This window comes from Brienomyrus brachyistius, chromosome 10 (genome assembly GCF_023856365.1).
Source record: "Brienomyrus brachyistius isolate T26 chromosome 10, BBRACH_0.4, whole genome shotgun sequence".
Lineage (NCBI taxonomy): Eukaryota > Metazoa > Chordata > Actinopteri > Osteoglossiformes > Mormyridae > Brienomyrus > Brienomyrus brachyistius.
The window spans coordinates 27,119,865-27,144,487 of NC_064542.1; the positions used below are offsets into that span (position 1 = coordinate 27,119,865).

Here is a 24,623-nt window from a genome sequence, read left to right on the forward strand (position 1 = left end):
GGACAAGTTGAATGTTTTCGACTATCGGTTGAGCAACCTTGACTTAAGATGGTTGTGGTATGTAAATCTGCGCATGCGTGAGCCGCCTATTGAAGTAGGTGAAGTAGGCATGCCGATGTGGCGTTGCAACTGGTGAGAAGCCAGTAATATAAGATTATATGATGGACATTTTATTGTTCATGCTTTTCTTTGCCGGTAGTTTTGTCCAGGCAGATGAAGACGAAAGGTTGCCAAATAAATGTGAAGGTCAGAGTTTGGCTTTTCTTTTTATGGTCTTATTTCCTAATATTGGAATCTAAGGTATATGAATTGTATTCATTCCTTTCCTTCTTCTTTTTTCCTGAAATCGTTATCTGTGTCTGTTGAAACTATTTTGCACGAAGTACCGTACTGGTGTAAATCCTTGGTGATCTGCGCTTTTTTTGGGATGTATTGATATATTTTTTTTGGAATCTATCATGTTAATCTTGTGTTTTGCCCTTTAGTATGTAAATTCCTCACGGTGGAGCTTCAGGGAGCCCTGGACAAAAGTGGGAGATCTAAGGAAGTATTGGAAGTGGGGGAGGTGTTAGACACTGGCAAGCGCAAACGCAAGATCAAGTACAACACTTCGTAAGTATGATGGAAATAACGATAATAATGACAGTGCACGAATTGTAAGAGTACGAAGCAACGTTATGTTCTCTCTTTGGTGTGTGTTTGTAGGGAAACGCGACTCACGGAGGCTATGGACAACATATGTGAAAGAATCCTTCAGTACAGCGTTCATGCAGAGAGACCTGGCAGTCTCCGATATGCAAAGGTAAGTCTTTTTTTTTCTTTTCTAAATCACACCTAATTAAATTTGATTCTTACTTATTAGATTACTAAGATAATTAAGAAGTTCCAATGCTTATGGATGTGTCTTGTATGGCAAATACTAGCTCTGTAAACAAAACGGTTTTCTCCTGAGAGTATAATATTCCACTATATTCATACTGCACCATTTGGGTCTCCTGATCTTAATTTTGCTCCGTCTCAGGGTGCAAGTCAGACCATGACCACCTTGAAGAACTTGGTGGACAAGGGGGTGAAGGTGGAGCTCGGTTTGCCGTATGAGCTGTGGGACGAACCGTCTGTGGAGGTGGCAGACATGAAGAAGCAGGTACCTACCTGCTCTCAGATGCTAAAGCGGCCACCAGCCCTTGAATGCTGATGGAGGGTCAAGGGGTCTAAATTCAGGTTTCTGTAATATGAACTGGATTGAACCTCCCAGACAGTATGTTTCAATGGTTTAACTAAAATCTTAATCTGTAACCTGATTGAGGAAAATGCTGCTGTAAAACCAGGCACCGGATCTCAGAGGGGTGAGGTGTTGGCTAGTTTTCATGTTTCTCAATGCTTGAGGTGTCAAATAATCAGATTTATGGCCAAAATGTGATCTGTGGGGGTTAAGACCCAAGTGCTGGCAATGCAGGGTCTGGTGTGTGAACTTGTATGTAACACGACTGTTTCACAACTGTCACTGTTTCAGTGTGAGATCATGCTGGAGGAGTATGAGGAGGTGGTGGAGGACTGGTATTTCCATCATCAGGAGCAGAAGCTGGAGAAGTTTCTCTGTGGTGCCCATGTACTGAAGGACTCTGACCAGGGTGAGAAGACCAGTTAGTTCTTACTCGACTCTGCATGCTTGCTTTTTAATGCACTCCAGTTATTAACATATGACATCATCCATCCATCCATTTTCCAAACCGCTTATCCTACTGGGTCGCGGGGGGTCCGGAGCCTATCCCGGAAGCAATGGGCACGAGGCAGGGAGCAACCCAGAATGGGGGGCCAGCCCATCACAGGGCACACTCACACACCATTCACTCACACACCATTCACTCACACACCATTCACTCACACACCATTCACTCACACACCATTCACTCACACATGCACACCTATGTGCAATTTAGCAAGTCCAATTAGTCTCAGCATGTTTTCTGGACTGTGGGGGGGGGAAACCGGAGTACCTGGAGGAATCCCCACGACGACATGGGGAGAACATGCGAACTCCAGCCACATACATGTGACCCAGACAGAGACTCGAACCTGGGTCCCAGAGGTGTGAGGCAACAGTGCTAACCACTGCACCACCATGCCGCCCCTCGTATCGCATTATTAAAATGGTAAATCTTTATACACTGCTTGGGCAAAAAAAGTCACCATTTGAATTTCATCAGCAAGTAATTAAGAGCCAATAATTGGATCATTATTACAGCTCAGCAATATTATGCAGCAATGAAGTGAAGTCAGCCGAGCACCGGCATCTCCGGAACGGCCAGGTTATCCCATCACTGGCTTTTTCTTCCCCCGATCGCATGGGCATATTCCGGGAGGATGATGCCAAGATTCATCGGGCTCGAATTGTCAGAGTGGTTCAGGAAGCGCAAGGAATCGTTTCCACGCATGATCTGACCACCACAGGGTCTTGACCTTAACCCCATTGAAAGTCTTTGAGATGTGATGAAGACCTTATGGAGTGGTTTGACTCGCCTATCATCAATACAAGATCTTGATGAAAAATGAATGTGAAATGGATAAAAAAAAATATATATATACTGAGATGTTGCATGAGCACATGGAATCGAATGTGCACCATGATCAAAGCTATAGGTGGTCCAACGAAATATTAAAGTGTGCAGTTTTGCCCAGGCAGTCTGTATATTTTGCTTGCAAAGGGGGTTGGGCTGTCAGTTGACTTCAGAACCTCTAGAGTGTTTGTTTATTCATATTTATTTATATTTTTCCTATATCCACCTACATTATCACAGAAGATTTTTCTTCTCATCTTTTTGATACATTACTGCTCAGTCGAATACTACCCGAGTTACCTTGTTTTTGAAATCACACTACAAAGCTCAGTGTTTTCTCTAAGTGTTTAGTAGCAGAAAGTCAGTTGTATTTGCTCAGTATCCTGTACACAGTTTGATGGTTTCCCCTGTACTGTCTAGAATGTCTGAAGGAGATGTGGAAGGGCGATGTGGGAACAAAGGGAGCGCAGAGCCAGGAGGTTGCTAGTGAGCCCAAAGTGGAGATGCACGATGCCGGAGAACTTTGAGAAGGCATGGGACAAGCTGACTGACAGACAGGGAAATCGTACCAAGCTCCTCCTCCCATCCTAAACATCAGCCATTTGCAGCCCAGTGGTGGTTGACCCTAACGCCAACCCAGGATCTCCTCCATGGTCCACGTCAGATCAGATGTAGATCAGCCATCTGAAGGCTGGTAGCCTCCAAGGAGGTGCTCTGTGACCCTTCTTCTCTGCTGCCGGCTGGACGTCAGGTCTGGGAAACTCCGAAGCAGCAGTAAGTGTCAGCGGCAGTGTGCATGATGTTCCACCAACCTTCTCAAGAAGTTTTTATAATATTTAATGTTTTTTTTCTTGTGCTCATGTGCGCTACTTTATATTAAAGGCAATTATGAACATTCTTTGTTTAAAGCAGTTACCACATGGTGGCGCCAAATATCAAATTTTAAAAAGCCACTTTCGCTAACTAACGAAACAGTCGCACTTAGGTGTCTTGTAAATCGGTTCTTTATCAACTTCAAGTTTTCAGGTGTATAACAAAGGCTTCAGGTCACATGATGTTTTGCTTTTATCATCCTTGGATCAAAATAATGTTTTCTGCTGACAAATTTGTTCTCTTCGATGTTTTTTGTCAAACACGGAACTGCTGAACGACCCAACTGTTAATTTGCTGTCTGAGAAATAGCAACGATAAAGTAACGAGTAGCCCTGAAAGTAATTAATAGATTGATGCGAGTGTAATGTTCTTTCCCAAAAGTGTTACATTATTTTTGTGTACATGATATTGAGGTCCTCAGCTGAGTCATTTTGGTTTCGTGATTTCGATGTTTTAGCCAGTAAAGCTTCAAAAGAAGCTTATTGGAAAAAGGTAAGGAAGAGCAGAGAGTCCTGCTACAGGATGCGACTATAATGTGAGAAATCAGTCTTAGAATTTGCTTGGAAGACAAAACTCTCCAGTGTAGAATTTTTAAGCCCAATCGGACCATTGTTCCATCGGGACTGAAATGCTAAAATGCGTACAGCTGTCTTTGGGAGCATGTTGATGTCTTGATACCGACCAACACTGTGATGCGTTTAATATTTTCTACCAGGAGATAGCGGTCAAATGTAAAGGGCCACGTACTTCTATCAGTTTTGAAACTTAAATTAGCCGCTTTTTCATTGGCCACTGTATCCCTGTACAGGTTTTCTTTTCCCATAAAACGCTTGTTTCCTCCCATTCATAACACTGTCTCACAACTGATGTCACTGGCAGTAAGAAACAGTGTAATGTCCTGTTAATACCCAAGATCCAACATATGCTGCAATTGAATATTTTTGGTTATTTTTTATGAGCATCTTAGCTTTTTATTGCATTAAAATGTATTTTATTTACTGACATTTTGCTTGTGGTTGTTTACAGTGTCAAGTACATTCAGGTGTGATTGTGAAATACACAGAAATGCATATAAATGCATTATGCAAAGATGTCCAGTCATCTGAATTTATACTGCAATAGGGCACAAAACGTATAACAAGGCGCAGCTGTCAGCAAAGCCCTATCTAATCGATTATTTATTCTAAACCGGGGGCATTATGGGTACTTGTCTCAGGTCCCATTTATATTAATCTTACTCTGAGAGACTCCGCTGCATTATACCATAAATAAAACCATAACGTTGATAAAGATGAGGGTAATAATTGGAAAACATAAGTGAAAATTTGTGAATATTCCAAATCTGTTTGCAAGCTAGCAGTACAGAAGTTCTATGCGTTTCGAATCATGTTTTTTTTTTCTTCAAATCTAACTTTTGTTTTCAGTATCAAATAGTCCTCAGACACTGTGTGTCATCAGCGATTAAGTTTGAAACAAAAGCATCTGCTAAATAGACCTTCATGTAAAATGTGCGTTTTGGGTTTTTATTGGGTCAGTGTGTTGTGGTTCGTAACCAGTTACTTCCTGTTCATGTCACCACTATCTGCTGTGGTGGAAGTTCAGAGCAACTTTCAGCATTTCTGCATTGCGAAATACAGTCCAAGGTAAGAGAATTCCTGTTTCAAAATGCATTGGTAGGGTTACGGATGCACAAGGAGAGAAAACAGTGAAACATTCACACTGAATTACAGAGGCCTACGCTTGTGCTGTATTAAGCTGAATTTCACAGGTTGAGAGTTTAACTGATATAGATTCAGAAACTTGCTTTTTAGGGGGGGGTGGGTGGGTGGGCTTTACATGCAGAGAAACTTTCAAATGAGCGAATGTTTGAAATCACATAATGTGACTGTGATTGGAAAACAAACTAGAGGAGCGCAGTTTCCTTTGATCTTTATCCTTTAGCATTTCTATATAAAAGTAATTTGTCAACTTCAGTGTCAAATATTGCCACTTTTTCCAACTGTGACACGAGGACATGCATCACGCTCTCCGTTGCCAGCATCGTGCCTGAATTTGCGTCAGCTGAAGACTTGACATTCTGCTCTAAATGAGAATTTCACCGTGATACAGTTAGTTGTTCAGTGCCAGATAATGTCCTCTTTTTCTAAATAATTCCGTCCTCAGACAATATACCATTCATTCCAATTTCGTATTGGAAGTCCATGCAGAATCAAAATTCACTTTATAAATCTTCATTATTTTCTGATCTAAATGCCGGCGGAGACCACATGTTCTCCCAGCAGTTTTCTGTCTTTTGATGTGTCCTGCACTGAAATCTGATTATGTTGCAATATTTAAATGAAACCTCCTTTTGTACCTTTTCCCCCGTTTCTGATCGTCGGCGTTGCATGAAATCTTCGTGCTATGTGAAGGCAACATGCAGAGATGGTGGCGTGGCGCTTACTGGGAATACTGTGGGCCGCCACCTACCAGCCGTGATCCATAAACCAGTGAGCTAAAAAGTAATGTTTGTGGGTGTGGGTTCCTGCGATGGGGCAGAGTGCTGACAGTCGCAACAGAGGGTAGTTGCATCATGGCTTATTCCTATAAAATCGGGAATGAGCTACGGTGATGACGTTCATATTGCACACGCTCTGTTAGCCCCTCCTTCTCCTCCCCTGTAAGAAGAACCCCCCCCCCTTCTGCAAAAGAAAAAAAATACTTTTCAGGGTAAAAACAAAAAGTATTTTTTATGATCTTAGAGTTCAGTAAACTTTCACAGCAATATTATTCAGTTCCTAATATCTTGATTTTGAATTTAAAAATTATATTTCAAATGCATTGTAATAACCAAAACGCAAGCGTTACTGTTTACTTGAAAACGTTTTTCCTTTTACCCGTGTTTCTACGCCAATTTAATTTAGCGAAGAACCTATCTGTGCACGAATAAAGTAAATAAATTGCAAAATGACGTTAAAGAATTATGGGGTCAGTTGCAACATTTGACTTTAAGTATAAATTGTACGTATATTATCATATGTACACATGTTACAGCAGAGTGGGTGAGTAGCTGACCAATGTGGGTTTATTGCATTAAAATTTTGTCTCTCCAATGCAAACAGTCTTTTGTTTTTTTGAAGGAAAAAATGTTGCAACCATCCCCCTCTCCTCTAGTAAACGTATTTGGTCTTGGCCATCCATTGTGTCATTAGCTCTCTTTACCTGAGCCCTCACTAAGCAAACGAATTATTACAACGGAATGAATGGCTTTCGTTTTCAGAATTGAGGTTTTTGGCAGTTTAATGGCCTATAAAACCTGCAGACACGGCCGGCCATATAAACCATGTCTGCGAACATTCAGCGTAATATATAACACGCTGTGTGAATTTAGTTTCTCACACTAAACGGACGAGCCCACCGATTTAAGGACGGATAGTTTAGTGATTCAGCCAACCTTTCCAGAATGACAGGTGTCTGAACACCCTGCGTTAGCATGAACAAATCTGCCTCGTGTTGCTGAGCTCCGTCCAAACTTGGCTGTCCTTTTTCATCTTGCCTTTCGTGTGAGTGCACTTCATTTTGTCGATCACTGTATCCAGGTTCGTGACTTCATAACAGTAACCAACTGGTGTGGTAAGCCAGTGTCCGTGAACTTGGGTCAAGATGTTTATGGGCGTCCGCGAAAAAGGATTTCCACCGAATCCAGGGCCGGGGGGGGGGGGGACTGTAAGACACGAAAACATCCAAAGCCAATGATGCTCTGCACAATCCTTGATTGCGAACTCTTTTTATTTGGAATCATTTCGCTTTATATGCCATAAAACTAAACATATCTAATTTGCCAAAGCGTTACATGTTTTCCATCTATATCGTACTTTCATAACTGCTGTTAGAGGTACTCCACATCCAGCTCTAATGCTTTCCGCGGTTCATTTTACTTTTAAAAAGATTTTGCTTTTTAATTTCCTTTCAAGACTGTTTTCCAAACGCCTCGGAGCCCTTTCTGCACTCGAACAAACGCTAAGGGTCCCGACGCACACCTGGGGATAATTCCTTAAGGGAAGTCATCAATCACCTTTTATATGCTTCTCTGGAAAGCCCTCTCGTTTTTTCTCTTCCTTCTAATCGCTTGACCCATTCCCTTTCACTTAGAATAATTTCCTCCTCCGTTTTCCATCTGCGTCAATTTTAGTTCACGTGTAAGTCTTTATTTGATTGACTTTTGTTTCTGTGCTCTGGTTTTTTTTTATGTCTGGTAGTGAAGCACTTGAAACCAATTGAGAAAGTAACTTCCAAGCTCAAAACAATGGTGAGAAAGCTGCGATGATCCTGCAGTGTATATGGATTATGTGATCTTTAAATTGCCCGCCAGTGGTGAAAGCTACACAGACAGCGGTATCCCCACTCCGGCCTCCGGCTGATCTGCAACAGCTTGTGCTGCTTTACGTCAGGACGGGACGCCCCCTGGCGCGGGGGACCCGGTCGAGGAGGATCCGCTGCTCAGCGATCACAGCGATCGCGGCTAAATAACTGCCCACTTGTTGCACCCCAGATGAACGCGCTGGACACGGGCGGAGTGTGACCACGCATTGCGACGCGCATGGTTAGTGCAAAATCTCAATCCTCTTAATCTCTTTCACCCGCCAGTCTCAGCCAGACCTACACACTACGATACGGGAAAAGAAGAATAGACTTAGAAATTAAAACTGAAAGACAAGGCTATGACCATTTCAATTAGTCCCGATTAAGATATCAGGCCTCACATTAGGGGGTCTTAGGGACTACTTGCAGTAGCTTCCGGTTTGTACAAAACACGTAATGCATGGGGTACATATTTGCAAGAATTGCAGGCAAAAAATGGAAAATAAAAATCACGCGATGTTGTGCTGAATATGCTTGCATAAATTCGTACGACTCCGGCAGTGTCTGCTAATTATACCGACGTTTCCTAGGCTAAATAGGCTTAAACTGTATCCCAACGCTGTCACTTGTTAGATTAAGTGTGATTTTTTCTGAAGGCTTCCTGTCCTAATTTGTTATTAATTGACAAGTAATACGCTAACATTTATACCAACGCAATGGAAATAGCACTATAATTTTACATTACACCCACGCAATTTCAGGTATATATAGGGGACGATTTTTGGGTGGTAAATTAAAGTTTTACAGCAAAAATCTTGATATTTTTACGCGTCTGGTTGAACTTGAGACAATGAAACGTGATGTATACGTAACTAACTCAAGAGAGTCGATCGATCAAAAATATCAATCGTTTCCTGAGTCATTTATGATATGCTTTTGTTTGAGACTTAAATCGCACGATTGAACGTTTGATCCTTAAGCTCAATGCAACTCTCATTTTAAGAGGTTACTTATGCCAGTATTTTGTTCTTTTTGTCAGTATTTTCTGTGTTTCGTCAGTTAATTAAAATGTTTCGTTTCCAGGGAGGAATTAATGATACTGACATTAAAACCAGGTATAATGTTTATTAATGGGGGTTGGTGTAATTCAAAGCTGTTAAATTATAACAATTTCATACCTTTAATACAATTTCAACCTTAATATATAAGTAAATGCTATTTGTTTCAAATAACACGTTATTTGCAGTTATTGTAAGACTATCTGGAAATGATTGTTTTTCTGACTGACAATTTGGAGATTGACAATGATTATTGGAAGCGTTTAATATTTATAATTTTTGTATTTTACGATCATTCTTGTCGTCCTGTTTGTATCGTATATGTGTCACCTTTGTAGTTTTAATTACTACAAAAAGTTTTAATTACGTTATTATCAAATGTATAAATAACGTTTTCGCTTGTCTTAACCAGGACGGTATTTAATTATGTAAAATAACTACATTAATAATTGTTACAAATTATAGGCTACTATGCATGTTATATTCGAATATTGGTATTTTAAAAATCGCTTTAAACTTCTAAATTATGCTTCGTGCTTAAGATGCTAAATGAGAATTATTTATAGCAGCACAATTTTCTTATGCTTTTTGTACCTCGTCCAAGGCTTGTAACCTTTTTCCTTCTTTTATAAATGTTGATGATAAGGGCAGCCGTTCAGCTAGAAGCTATAGCTTAAGTGTACGACTGGACGTAGCATATGTTAAATTTGATGTCTGTTTACATGTACAATATGCTTCGCTTTAGACAATATGCCGCGCACATACATTTCCGTAAAAATATAAAGTACGCGAAGTCAATAGAACAAATCAGTTTCCGTGTGGCAATAAGGCCTAATTTATCATCTTATTTATCTTTGGTCAATTTGCAAATTAGAAATACCCTTTTCTTCGATTTGGAGTCTAATTTTGCATCCGGCATGGTAATTAAATAGTAATAACAGAATTATTGTTCTTCCATAAATTAACAGTTGACATGTTTTTAGAAATGACGTTAGGTCAGTTACCTATTTCTAACGGACCATTTTTGTCTAACTATATATCTTATTAAATTACAAATTGTAGTAATAATAGTAATCATTTATTTTGTAATCATTTTATTTAGACTATCACTGAGGTTCGTTTTGCTGTATTCCCCCGCTCCCGTTTTTACTGTTACAATAATAACTTTAACAGTCAAAACCTTTAAAATCATGGGTAGTTGTTAAAGTGTAATCGCCATATTACTGACCTGCAGACCCGTGGAGTTTGGATGAAATATTACGTCTCATTATTATTTTCGGTCGGTGCTATTACACGGCTCATACATAATATTAGCTGGAGTGTTACGAGAAAATATTATGCATTTACCCTTCAGGTCTTTGTTCCAGAGCAAAGCAAATAAATATAACCACGGTCTTATATTCCTAAAAATATCTTTACGGCCTTTGGAGGAGGCCACGCTAGGTCCAAACGTGTCAATAAAAATAAGTATATCGTATGCCGTCACCGTATTTTTCCTTCGTTTGTAGTGTCGTAAATATTGATTGTCCAAAATAAAAGATATAACTTACTTGTGTAGTTATATACAATATATATTTAATTTACGCAATTTTAACGTTTCTGTTGTTTAACGTTTTAACGCTTTGATATGGAACGGAAAAGAAACATTTTGTCACAACATATAATTTAAGTAATAGATATGCTCCTCTGATTTAAATAATGATTTAAAATATCTGCTGTTATTCTAGTCTACAGGCTTTTAGCCTGACTAGGATTAGCCCGTAGAAGACGGAGCGATGAATAGATCGGTTATTATTGTGTGATGTTTTTTGGGGCCGAATCAGATAATAATGTAATTTAAATTCGTAACGTGGCATCATCACACGGTATCATCTTTTATATTTCTTACGTTGTTTAGGCGTTTTTCTTATTTTGACCTCGACGTTACCTCGTAGCCTGTTGTCTAATCTGCTGACACGTCATGGTTATTTTTCAGTGATTCATTTAAACAGAAAATCCCTAAATATGTCCATAAAAACCTTTATTTATAAACTGTATATTAATATTTATTGTTAAACATAACGTGGTGAATAAGGTAGTTTATACTTTATCCCAGAGCGTAAAATGAGCGGGCATGTACCCCCTAATTGGATTAATTAATCCCAAAATAAATACACCTTTGTATTAAAATTACGCAGTTGTATCCCCTATGCAGTTACTCCCTCCTTTTTTGACTGCAGGTTTTTACACCTGTGTTGCCGGCTTGCCGAGGCGCCTGTAGCGCCACCTTCCGGCGATATCCAAATGCGATTCTGCGATCTAAATGCAATCTGTTAAAACGGGCAGCGTCGACCCATTAACGCGGGTAATTATAGCGGAGGCTATAGGGGGGCCTCCTTTCCGTGTCTCTCTCTCTTGACTCTTCCTTTTTCCCCATGCAGTGATTTGGGAGAGTGCGGACCTAGATGAAAACAGAGTTTTGCTAAAGATACCAGCAGCGATAATCCATTTTCTTCGGGCTGTCAGTGTACCTCCCTGACAGGCCACTAAAATTAGATTATTACCCCTGGAGGAGGCTGGAGGGTTGCTCCTCCGCGTGGAATAAGGTGCTTGTTGCCGAGAGTAGGACAGGGATTGTGTTCCTTACGTGTGTAGGAGTGGGATCTGCGGGGTGGGATCCGGTTGGCCTCGGGACCATGGGAAGTGGACAAAGGTGTTATGGCACAAACATTCAACAGTCACAAACAGGTGCCTAGTCATAACCTTGTTTGTTTGTCCGCTTATCCGACTTGTTGTGTTTTAAGATAAAGGGCCAAGGCCTTATCGAGAGTATTTGATCATACAAGCTACACTATACGTAGGAAGCTTAAAGAGAGTGTCATTTTGTTTTTTTAAGCTTGAGTTACAGTACTATTAAGTTTATCGTTTGTCCAAGGACTCCTCACTAATGTGGAAAGAGAAATGTTTTATTGCGGAGTTCCTTTGATTCCCGTGAGGTTCAGCTTATAGATCTATTTAAAAAAATATACACGTTACTGTGTCAGGTTTCATTTTTCTTTCATTAGTAATAAGTAATTACAACTGTCTGTAACAGCTGCGTGACATCTTGAGCAAAGTCTCTGTGGTATTGGCCCAGGAGATGGACCCCCCCCCCCCCCCACCTTATTCCCCCCGGAGCGGGGTATAGCCCCATCCTGCCCATGACCAGGAATTTTAAAATGTGTGAGACATGCTAAATCCAATTCATCTGCTTCTAATGCTGTCCAAAGATGGGGATTTGAAGCGGCTAACTGGAACGGAGTTAGCTGACAGGTACCAGGCTGCAGTTAGCTAACCAAACACCCCCCTCCCCACAGAAAGAGAAGGAGAGAGCGCCTTCCCACCCCTGAGGTCCTGATGAATTCACCAGAACGCATGAGGCTTTGAATAGCAGACAAATTGAAGGGATTTTCAGACCAGAGTCCGGGGTCTGTTCCGGCCCCCACTGTGTGCCCCCCACCTCCCCGTCCAAGCACTCTACGTCCCCTCGACCCCCTGTCCGATCTTTCAATGGACGCCATCTTCCCCTCCCCCCCACCCCAAGGGTTTTTTTCTCTCTGGGCCCTCAATTCTGGAATCGATCATGGGCCGGTCTGGTGGGACCCACATGTGCTTCTACGTGCACCATTAAAATTCTCCATTCCAAAAAGGGCTTAAATGAACCGTCCTGTCACTCTGACGGGTCTGCAGTTTTGCCAGGGGTGGGGCTGGACAGGTGGGGGTGGGGGTGGGTGTGGGTGTGGGGGTGGCGGTTAAAAGTTTTACTTGTATGTTAATTGCAATTTTATGGTTGGAGCTTTAGCCGTACACCAGTGTTTATTTAAGAATATTTTATCCAGAAGTGATCCCTACATAGCGCCCCCCCCACCCCTGATCCCAGATGACAGGTCCTGCAGCCGTGAGGAGATCGGCATTTGGCACTCAAACGAAGGTGTCACTAATTCCCATGAACGGCATCCATTCAGCAGGTACTGCTAATGCTCTATGTTTAATTAGTGTTGTAATGCGCAATATGAGGAATGGAAACGAACATGATTCCGAATCATTCATAGGTCAGGAATCTCTAACCCCCACCCCCAGAAAAAAGGAGGGAAGTTCATCCCTGAATATCACTGCATACTCCCACCCCCAGCATACAAACCCTGTACATCTGCAAACGTCATGTGAGCTGACACCCCTTTGAAATACAATATTCAATTAATCAGGCAATTGATTAAAGGGTCTTTGCGCGCTCTGCCAGTGGCCTGGCTTCCCCGCATGCATGTCCTGACGCATCCGAAATGATCGGGATCCATGCCAGTCTCTGGGATATGTGCCTCAATGCTCATCGCCCTGTCCCCGGTGCGATCTGTCTCCAACGGCAACGCCAAAACAGTTCCTCCTGACCTGGGGAACGGAACCAAACCTGCCCCCTCCCGCGTGCCCCCTCGGGCCCAGAATGCGGCCTCGGGTTTCAGACGCTGCTCTAATTGAGCGCACTGACTCGGCCTGCGACCCTGGAAATGCGTGTCACTCCTACAGGGTTGGTTTATACATCCCTGCTGACTGTGCTGTCAGTGTCAAACGCTTGTTAGGAGACTATCAATCTTCGACAGTTAGGAACGTTCCCAGAGAGAAGGGGGCAGGTGACAGACAGACATAGGAAATATACAAGATGGGGAGAGAGAGAGAGAGATATTTATACATGTGTAAATGTGTGTGTATGTATATGTATATATATATACATAAATCTTTACATGTGTATTTAAATTGTTTTATATATAGCTATGAGAGACACAGGAGTGTATATGTATCTGTGTATATCTATTTTGGTTGAATATCTTTAATTTGAAGTGCAATGTGCTGTTTTTTCATGTCGCTGTAAGACGCAGTAAGAACCCACAGCCTCCCGGTACTCTTGAGCAGCGGAACAAAAGGGCAGTTAATCTGTCATGAGTCTGCGGGTCATGGGATGAACATCGCATGCTCCTGCTGTGTACAGTAAGCGCAGTGTAAGGCTCTAGTCACATATCTTTCTCCCCTCCCTATAAATTTTCTCAGCCCTGCTAACTTCCCCGCTCTCTTCCCTTCCCCCATCCATCTCTCTCTCTCTCTCTCTCTCTCTTTTTGCTTTCACGCTCTTCCTCTTGCGTCAGTGTACAGGGAGTATTCCCAGAAGTACAGCGAATCTGATAATTCAACTCAGCTGGCGTAAAACACACACGCGCTGACCTCCTCTCACCTTCTGCGTCCCCATCCTCGCCCACAGGTGGCTTGTGCTGATGTGGCGGATGATTGCAGGGTGATTTTTGAGGCATCGGGGCACTTAATGAGCATGTGAAAATCCAACAGCAGATTGTTGGACTGGGGGTGGAGGTGCTGGATCATTGGCACTGCAGCTGTAAAGTGATATGAAGAAATGTTTGTTTATTTTAGCAGATGCTTATATACGAAGCGACATTCATTTTGTTTTGCTAAAGCTGAGTCAGACTGTTCCTGGAGCGGTTGGGGATTAAGGGCCTCGCTCAGGGGCCCATCGGTGACCTCTCTCTGCTGACACTGGGATTCGACCCAGTGGCCTTTCGATCATAGGCTCAGCGTCTCAGTGTCTCAGCCCACTGGGCCACGTCTTGTTTACATTGTCCTGTGCTGTGTAGCTGTTTGCATTGTCTGAGTGATGCACGCTGGTTTGGCAGCTCGACAGACACGGGGGTAAAGACACGCTCACTCGTCTTTTCTGTGATACCCTGTGACCACTGGAACTTCATTATTCCTACTTTAATGTCGCCTTTCCACCCACAGGCACTGTGACATGACACTCTTTCCCCGTTCCCCTCCTACCCTATCCCTTCTATTCTTCCTCTTCTCCCTCTTCCCTTCCTCCCTGTTCTCTCCTTCCCTGTCCCACTCCACTCTGCGCTGGAGTTCTGCCCAGGACCCCTGCTACCAGCTGGACGGGCGTCCGCGGCACTGCCTGTCGGAGTTTATAAATGCTGCTTACAGTGTACCAGTGCAGGTCTCTAATACACTGGGTGGCCCTGAGAGAAATGTCAGTTCACTTACGGACCTCCACAACCCCCACAACCTGAGCTGTTGGCTGGGGGAGGAGCTCAGTGGGGACTGGACCCTGACCGTACCCCTGGGGCGACGCTTTGAGGTCACCTACGTCAGCCTGCAGTTCTGCCAGCAGAGGGCGCCACTTGACTCTCTCTATATCTCAGTCCTGAAGTCCATGGACCACGGCCGCAGCTGGAGGCCCTTGCAGTTTTACTCCCCCGACTGCATGGGCTCCTTTGGGCTGGTCCCCCGCACCTCGGCCCTCTCACGTCATCAGGAGATGGAGCCCTTTTGTTCGGATGCTCGGCCATTGCAGAAACAGCGAGGGGGGCTGGTTTTAGCTTTTTCTACCCTGGATGGGCGGCCCTCCTCCTCGGATTTTGATAACAGTCCCGTGCTTCAGGATTGGGTAACCGCCACTGACATCAGGGTGGTGTTCCACCAACAGGCAGCCAGGAAGGTGGAGCCCCCCCTCAATGAGGGTGGGGTCTTGAGATGGAGGGCTGGGTCTTCTCCAAATGGGCGTGGCCATGCCAGTAGGGCAAAAGGTGGTATTGTAAATGGGAGTACAGGGACGAGGCTGTCAGAGTTCGGTAAAACAGGCACCAGCATGAAAATGTCTGCGAGAGACAGAAATGAAAAGTTTGATAAACCCTGGAAAGTGAGTAACGGGCGGACCAGGCAACCTAAAGATGGACACAACATGACCCAGAAAGATGAGTCCCTACGGCGTGCTGTGGCACTCTCCAGGAAGGGAGTGGCTAAGGGGAAGGGGCGGGGCCGGAGGAGGAAGGCGTGTGTGGAGGGAAGGTGTGATTGGACGATAGAGGGTCCAAAGAGGGGCACCACAGAACGAGAACTGAGAAGACGGAGGAATCACAGGCAGATAAACGGGGCGCCACGGCAGCACTGGGGCAAGGACTTCCCGTCGGCCTCGTCCCTGCTCTCCCGGCCCGCCCTGTCACTGTCTGACCTGCAGGTTGGGGGGCGGTGCAAGTGCAATGGCCACGCCTCCCGCTGTCTCCGCGACGCCCAGGGCCGGGCGGTCTGCCTGTGTGAGCACCACACGACCGGGCCCGACTGCGACGCCTGCGAACCCTTCTACTGCGACCGGCCCTGGCAGCGCGCCACGCCCAGCCACCCGCACCCCTGCGTCCGTGAGTCCCCCCCCCCCCCCCCATGCTGCTGTTTGTGCATCTGTCACCATAACACGCCCTAGGGAATTGCCGTAGCAACCTGGATTTTTAAAAGTGCATTTAATCCAAACTCATGCCTGTAATATGTTGTGTATGTCAGCTTGTTCTGAATAATTGATCCAAAATCGGCTGTTTATCCAGTAAGCCAGTGTCTCTCAGTCCGGTCTTCGGGGACCTAAAGCCAATCCTCATCTTTGTTCCCTCCCAGCACGTCAGTACCAGGTGATTGGTGTTCTTTGATTGGCTGGGAGCTTGGAGGGAGCAAAAATGCGAAACATTGGTTGAGAAACATTGCCGTTAGTCTGTCCCAGAATGCACAGGGCACACCAGTAAGCAGGTGTACTGCACACTTACAGACACAGTTACGCTCCACGTGGCAGGTAAACGACTCTGGTTACCTTTGTGGACTGTTAGGGGGTGGGTGGGAACTGGAGAACCTGGAGAAGGCCCTCAGAGATACAAGCACGCAACTAACAGGGAATGTTCCTAGAACTACAGGCAGTGTTATGTGAAGGTCTTCTCAGAGCTGGCAGAGAATGTCCTTACTGTAACGTCAATGGAAGGTTATTTCCACGTTTGACACCTGGACGGCGTTTAAACATAATTGTTGAAAAATATTGTTTTAGAATAAAAATAATTTTATAATAGTGTTATATGTATGTACTGCGAATTCACCAACCAGCCTTGGCCTGTGACCATAGAGGTGTAAAGCCACAGCACTGCCTGTTCCTCTCCCTTAGGCCTTTCATTCATGTAGCAGTAGCTGTAGTTGTTAGTAGTCGTAGGATAATGTTCTGGAACATCAGGAAAACGTGACACTTTGAATGTTTCCATACCGTCAACATAATGTTCAGTAAACGTTCCTAGAATGACAACGTAGCTGGGCAGAGCCTACAAAATCCACAAAACCCAAAGTTCGAATTGATATGTGAAAAATACTAATTTTCTATTACCGTAATATAAGGATGGCTGAGCACCAGGCTGCTTTCCGGAACCTTCTTTGTGACGCCCCCCCCCCATCTCTCCTCCGCAGCGTGCGAGTGTAATGGTCACTCCTCAAAGTGCAAATTCAGCATGGAAGTCTTCCAGCAGTCTGGGCGCCGCAGTGGGGGCATCTGCCTCAAGTGTGGGCACCACACCGCCGGGCGGCACTGCCAGTACTGCCAGAACGGCTTCACCCGCGACCACAGCAAGCCGCTGAGCCACCGGAGGGCGTGCCAACGTCAGTCTGTGTCTGTGTGCCTGATTCACACACGTCAGTCTGTGTCTGTGTGCCTGATTCACACACGTCAGTCTGTGTCTGTGTGCCTGATTGACACGCGTCAGTCTGTGTCTGTGTGCCTGATTCACACACGTCAGTCTGTGTTGATCTTTAGAGGTGGATAGTTCAGGTCCAGAAAGTTTCAAATCCCGATCAAGATTTCAATTCATCCAACCAGTTGAGGACTCTGTGACTCTTTATATTCAACTGGTTAGTTGAAACCAAAGTGTTGGTCTGGATTTCTACTTTCTGAATCTGAAATTTACACCTCTGTTAGTCTTTGTGTGACTGTAACATGAGGTTTGTTTCCCTAACCCTGTGCTGATATATTAGAGTAAAATACTCCTATAAATATGCCAAACCCTGAAAAACGCCAAGTACTGATTTAGCTTACAATGTTTACTTCTGCAGTACATCCCCAATAGTTTGTTTAAATATCCCTGTGACTGGAAATGAGATCGTAGGCCTTGTGTTGGGTTTCTGGTGAGTTTGTTTAAACTTTCACGTCAAGCTTAAACAGAATTGATTATCAAAACAGTGAAAATGTTTTAACACACAAGCAGAAGATGTTAGTTATGACACTGCATTTTCTTGCTTGTAATCGTATCTGAAGTGTCTTCTTCACAAATCTGTTCCATTACCCCACTGCCTGTATCTTACTGGCCCCCCCCACTCTCATTCTTTTTCCTCTTTTCTTTATGTCTCTTCTCATTCTCTTCATCCCTCTCTTTCCCTTCTCAGCTTGCCAGTGCCATCCAGTGGGGGCAGTAGGGCGGTGGTGTAATCAGACATCAGGCCAGTGCCTCTGCCGCAATGGGGTGACCGGCCTGAGGTGCAGCCGCTGTGCCCCGGGTTACCAGCAGGGGCACTCTCCGATTCGGCCCTGCCTCCGTAAGTGTTAGCCTAGCATGCTAGCATGCTTGTGTCTGTGCAGCTGTCAGGTATTCACAGGCTGACTAATCAACACTGGGGAAGGATTATTAACATAAATATGCCGATGGAGATAATTTCGTTAAAAAAAAACCTGCTACAGAATTTTCATTACCTAGAAAAATCGTGAGGAGGTGTTTAAAAAGTTCAAACCACAAAGGCAAAGAATTTTAAAACAATTTGCAACTAAGAAGCCAAGTATCGTTGTCAGGCATTAAAGTGGGCAGTTCTGTAATTTGACAAAAGTGAGGAAAACTCGTGGTGAATTCAGTTAGGATACATATAATTACAGGGGATTATTCTTCCCTAATAGATGCAGTGCTGAGTCGCTTCTGCCTTAGGAAGCGACTGCGGGAGGGCAGAGAGAGGCGGGTAGATTAGCGGACAGGCCAGAAGCGGAGCGTGATGTGGAGAACTTTCCAGTGACAATTGCATGAAAATCAACATTGCCATGTTACATTATGCGATGCTGTCAACCGACTTAAAACAAATAAGGAAATAACACCATTTCTTGCATGTTATGCTCAAAAAATGCCTCTGAATAATTGAGTTAGGACAACCTTTTTTCTTCTGCCGCCAAAATAGCACAATGGATTTGTACATGCCCATAAATTATTGATTTGCTTTGTGCTTTGCATTAGATCGTCAAAATAGAGCCCACAATGTTGTGTGTATTTATAAAAGTGGGTGGGACCATGTTTCTTTTCCTGGCCCCTGATTGGTCGATTGCAACCGTTAAGTCCAGCTGGCAATCCAATCCCAGATCTGTGTCTTTGTGTAACCGGAACAACAAAGGAACCCTTCATTATCCAGCGGGTCCCATCCTGGAGAGCAGGATGATCCTGTGCTAAAGTCAGATCTGGCTGCCTTCTGCATCTATTCCCGACTCCGCTGGGGTGTAATGGTTACTCCACGTGTGTCTCCCAGCTGGACCGTCGCTCTCCCACTCCGCGGGCCGCGGTATGGGCCAGGGTATGCGAGGAGGCCCCGGCACCTGTTGGGTCCGTCAGCTCCTCTGTCAGCCACGTAGACACATCATTCTTCAAACGGAAAGACACACTGAAAGAAAACCGTGTTTGTTTTTAAACCGGCGGGTCCCGGCGGGGAACCCAGCATCCGCACACAAAGCCTCCCCGCTTAGCACATGACAGCACATCCCACACGCTCATTTCAGCATGAGGAACAGTTCTTATAATATCTCCAATGATTGTGTTTACTAAACTTATAGATGATCTGAGGCCAGTACCCCCCCCCCACACTAAATTGTGGGTGTAGACCTCCTGTACCACCAGCCCCCCCCCCCCCCCACCCCAGTCAGCTGTGTGAGTGGATTGGGTATCACTGTCCCAGTTATGTCAGGTTGGGAGGAGAGATGCAGGGCTCTGAAAATGCCTGTGTAATATATGGGTGCCCCCCCCCCCCCCACCTCAAGGCCTCTCATGGCCGGGGTCAGTGTTAATGGAGGTAGATCTCAGAGGCCACGTAACGTTAGAAAGATGCTCCCGAGCGTGCCGCATGGCGGGCAGATCCCCCCCGGGGGGGGGTCACGTTACACAGATGCTCCCACAATTCTCTGAGGACCGGTGGACAGTTTCGGATGGGGAGGGGGGCAGCCGGTTAACCAGCTCCACCCTTGAGGACCACACACATGCACAGGCTGGCCCAGATGAGGCCTCTTGCGTCCAGGCATGCAGCGCGCTCACAGAGGAATGCTAGCGTAGCGCACATGTTCGCATTCCTGCTGCTAGCGTTGCGTGTTGATGTGCCTGCTCCCTCCATGCACACAGCGATCGCGGCACTAGGGTAGCCTCCTCGCTGTTAGCATATTCACCCTCTACCACCAGCATGGATTATTCAAATTCTTCACATTTTTTTTTTCTTTTGCATAGTTAGTGAGTTGACCTTCACAGCAGGACCACCAAGCTCTTCCTGTAGCACCTGCTATCAAGGGACAACTTGAAAATCCAGAGCTTCCCTTTCATGTCGCCTGCTGGCCTCTTACCCAATCACGTGTGTGCTTTTGTCATTGATGCAGGAATCCAGGAGCAGGTCCCCACGACTCCCGTTTACCAGCCCCAGTACCGCATTGGTAAGGTGAATGGCGAGATCAGCTCTGCTCTGAGGTTCTTGTAGATAACCAGCCAATCACAAAAAGAACTGCAGCAGGTTAAAGGACAGCACACACTAAAGATTACATTTTCCGTCAGGATATGTGTAACATGCAGTATGGATTCTACATGTTGTCACTGTCATTTCTGTTGCTGCTTGTGTCAGGGTTCTCAACCGGGAGGCCGTGGCCGACTATGGGGCCACAGCGAGGACTGAAGTGGGTCACGCATTTACGAGATTGCTGGGTGGCGGCATAAATCAAAATTTGATATTTTTCGGCACATTTATATCGATTTACTTTGATTGTATGTTAAAATTAGGGCTTTATTAAAGTTTTTTTTTTACTGGAAACCAACAGCATTCCTTCCTGGTTGCAAGCAGTACGAGAGCTGTGGTCATGATGTTACACAGAATCACAGAATCTACAGCTAACATCAAACCGTTGAGTTAGGGGGCGTCTCATGCCGATGGACGGGAAAGGCGAGGAATCATCGGTACTTGGTTCATTGCGTTTTAAAACATTGTTAAAAATAATGTAACTTGCAGTATATGTTTTATTTTGTTTAGGGCCAAAACCTTAAAATGAGGGTCTGTTCACTTAAGTGCATGTTTAATGGTTCTCAGGCTAGACATTTTACAGCCATTTTCCAAATAGGTGTTAGATTTAGATTCGTTTTTTTTTTTTATTCCTGAACATTCACCTTCTATTTTGTGGGGAAAACATTATGTAGTAAAACCTTATTTGAATCATGTTCAAAGCAAATTGCATCTTTTGGCAGTGAAACCAAATTAAAATATGCTTAAATTAGACAACATTGGCAACTTTTGTCGTTGTTGCGGAACGCATACGAGACACAATACGGTAACCTGTGCGCAGCGGTGCCCAAACTTATTTTCCTGGACATAGGGGCTCCTTGGATAAACAAAAAAAAGGTTGAGAATCACTGGGTTATGTGATTTTGTCGCCATCTTGTGGTTACTGTCTTAAACACGAACGCAGGAAAAGGTGATCGGATACCGTGGTGACACACGGAAGCGCGGCAGTGAGAGGTCCATGCAGCTGTCCAGGCTAATCTTACAACGCGCCCCCACTGTCTCGTGCCTTACAGGTGAGCAGTGCGGGTCTTACTGTCAGCCGTCTCAAGTGAAAGTGAAGATGAACCTGGAGATGTACTGTTTGAAAGACTATGGTGAGTGCAGACATATGCAAACGCACACGCAGTCCAGGAGTCACTCCCTCTTTTCTTAGTTGCCTTATTTCTTTGCGTTAACCCCCCCTCTCCCCACACAATGCTCCATCTTCACCTTCCTCCTTATCCTCCCTGACAGTCATCTTATCATTTTGTTGCCTTTAAGAGTAAAATAGAAGCATTTCCCTTGAGACTTTATCCTGCAGCCTTAATATCTACCAGACTGTGTCCTTAAGTATCATGTAAGATGGAGGATTAGTTTGATTACTGAACTTCTCTGTCCTCTGACCCCAGTTCTGAAGGTTCAGGTTAGAGGCATGGAGAGATCAGGGCCCTGGTGGCAGTTCTCAGTGCTGGTCCAGTCCGTGTTCCGCCTGGGGACGGCCCGCATACGGCGCGGCGTACAGGCTGTCTGGGTTCCGGACCGGGACCTGGGCTGCGGCTGCCCAGCCCTCCAGGTGGGCAGAACCTTCCTGCTGGTCGGAGCTGAAGCCAGCAGTCACAACTGGGGACCAGAAGAGCGCCGCCTGGTGGCCGATCGCAGCACGTTGGCCCTACCTTGGAGGGAACACTGGAATCCCAAGCTAAGGGGCTTCCGGGGTCAGGACAAGAGGGGCCGCTGTCCTCCCAGACCACCTAGAAGAAGCACACAGCCTCCCGTGGACCACACCGCTCCCCCCCCAACGCTGTCACCGTCCAGGCAGCTGACCCACTCGCGTAGCACTGGTGCTGGGCCAGCAACAGCACAGGTGGAGGAATCGGACCACGAGGCAGGGCCCTCGGCTCAGACACAGACACCCCCCCCCGAAGCTCATACCCCAGCAAGCTCCTGAGCCCTCCACACACACACACCCCCCCCCCACGAGTCCAAAGAAAGGGGGGAAAGCTGAGGTCACACTTATAGTGAGCGTGTGGGGGAGGAGGAGGCTGCAAGGGTCCAGGGTCTAGTCCCCTCTGAATCGCTGAAGAAAACCAGTGTTGAGGAGAACATGCGATCCAACACACACACACACACACGGCCCTGGGGATGTGAGGCAGGCCAGGTATCCCTGACCCGTAAGACACGAAGGCCGATGTTCAAACATTGGCGGCAATTAAGCTAAAAACAAAATGACCACCTTTTTCTAAACAATGGTCAGATGATCCTGAGGGATTCAGCAACGTTTGTGTTACACCAGATGGATGAAGAACACCCAGGAAGGTCAGAACTCTGCAGATCTTCCTGACAAAGAAGGGAACGTCTGCCATTTACGTATGTCAGAACCTTACTGCAGAAAGCCAATGATGTCCGAGACTGAAAATATATCCCTATGTGTTACATGTTTCCAAGATGGAACTGGAAATTCAAGATTATTTGTCTAGAAAAGTTAGCTGGTATGAAACAACGGCATGAAGCAATTTTTACTATTGATGAGAATTATTTTTGAAAATTAAATTCAGGGTACAAAGATTACTCTCTTTAAAGATCTGTTAAACTATTGTCATACTTGTGGTAGGTTCTGAATAAAAAACTGCTTAGTCTTCTGACTCATGTTGCCCAATCTTCTTTCTGCCACAGCATATCTTCCGTAATGCAGCGTTTTTTAACACGACTCTAACCAATACATTTCCTTCGATTGAGCCATTTCACAGTCCGATCACTGGAGGCCCTGGATTGTAGTTTGATTGGCACTCGTCAGCCCAATCACAGCGCAGATCCCTGCTCCCAACAAGCCAATCAGCAGCAGGCCCGGGATTTTATAGCGCTACTTTGTTCACAGGGAGAAGGCAGAGACTGACGTAGAGTTTTATGTTGGAGACATAAAAAAAGATCCAGACATAAAAAACCAATTTGTCAAACCCAATATAATTTTAAATGCATCTGCGAATGTCTACCCCTGTTACACCCCCAACTGAAAATAAAAGGAAAATGGAGCCCACAGGAATGACGGTTTATCCATGGGCTACCACCCGCGCAGAGCCGCACCTGCTCCATCTATCCAGGAAGGACATGTCATCCCCAAACCGCACTGCGAGCCCCTAACAACTGATTGTTTGTTTGAGGCGACATCTCCCATCACAAGCTGACCATATATCACCCATACTGTAGCAAACGCACTGTATATCTCACACAGACAGTTTTATTATTATGGCGAATAACTTTCTCCATTTATGCACGTCCATTTTTTCCTGGCAGAAGCCGGGCGCTGATGTCATTCAGGCATCACCAATTAAATGCGCCATGCACTTTTTAGAGCGCGCATATACAGTTACAGCCTTGCGCGCACACAAACACGCACACGGTAGCAGCCGGGTGGGGATTAGCTCTGACACGACCGGCGTAAACACCTCCCGCCAGGAGATGCCAGCTTTACTGCTTCGCCGGGGGCGATTTTTACGAGACGGGAGACTGCGGAGCCAAAGGTCAACAAGCTCCGTGGGTCCGTCCAGCTCGTGGCACCAGAAGCGGCGGCGAACGGATGGACGCAAACGCGAGGACGCGCTTAAAAACACTGGTGCGATCAGCGTCCGTATGAGTCGCTTGTGCGATCAGCGTCCGTATGAGTCGCTCGTGCACTAGCCGAGGCAAACACACGCAAGCGATAACATTTTTCACACTTCTTGGTTCTTGGTCACACTTAACGCCTGCGCTTTCCGTACAAAAAACATGGTTTATGTGTGCGACAGCGCCCTTTAACCTACACAGACGCAAACAGCCTCTATTAAACGGAAAAACATAGCGCACTGAAAAACGGCCATCCTCAAGTGTTCTTACACTTATCGTCCTCCCTCCCCGCCCCCCCACAAAAAAATGACATTCTGCATAAAAGGCTGACACCGCTGCCACCCGACCCAGCATTCCTTGCAGCTGCGGAGTGCAGCGCAACTCGACACCCTTATCGCCCTTAATTAAGTTCTCTCTCCTTCCCCTATGGTTTACGCAATCGTCCGGTGCAATTCAAATGGGAAATTAAAAGGAAGTCATGTAAAGTTTTCAATATATAGGCTATTAACACACAGGAACTGAACTAACCTGTTGAACATGTATACCGAAATTTATGGGTCTGTGTCCA

At 45.2% G+C, this 24,623-nt stretch overlaps 2 protein-coding genes across 2 annotated transcripts; both read left to right on the forward strand.

Moving 5' to 3' along the window:
- The first annotated feature begins 66 nt into the window (after window positions 1-66).
- Window positions 67-4,435, forward strand: cnpy4 (canopy FGF signaling regulator 4). The gene is made up of 6 exons (XM_049029887.1): window positions 67-246; window positions 486-612; window positions 706-802; window positions 1,022-1,144; window positions 1,514-1,631; window positions 2,979-4,435. The coding sequence occupies exons 1-6, from the start codon at window positions 159-161 to the stop codon at window positions 3,083-3,085; spliced, it is 660 nt and encodes a 219-aa protein (XP_048885844.1). The 5' UTR covers window positions 67-158; the 3' UTR covers window positions 3,086-4,435.
- Window positions 4,436-7,821: 3,386 nt separating this feature from the next.
- On the forward strand, window positions 7,822-22,698 carry ntn5 (netrin 5). The gene is made up of 7 exons (XM_049029474.1): window positions 7,822-8,013; window positions 14,630-16,041; window positions 17,114-17,302; window positions 18,083-18,232; window positions 20,307-20,360; window positions 21,490-21,570; window positions 21,865-22,698. Exons 2-7 carry the CDS (start codon window positions 14,640-14,642, stop codon window positions 22,401-22,403), a joined length of 2,415 nt encoding a protein of 804 aa, XP_048885431.1. The 5' UTR covers window positions 7,822-8,013; window positions 14,630-14,639; the 3' UTR covers window positions 22,404-22,698.
- Window positions 22,699-24,623: the final 1,925 nt, after the last annotated feature.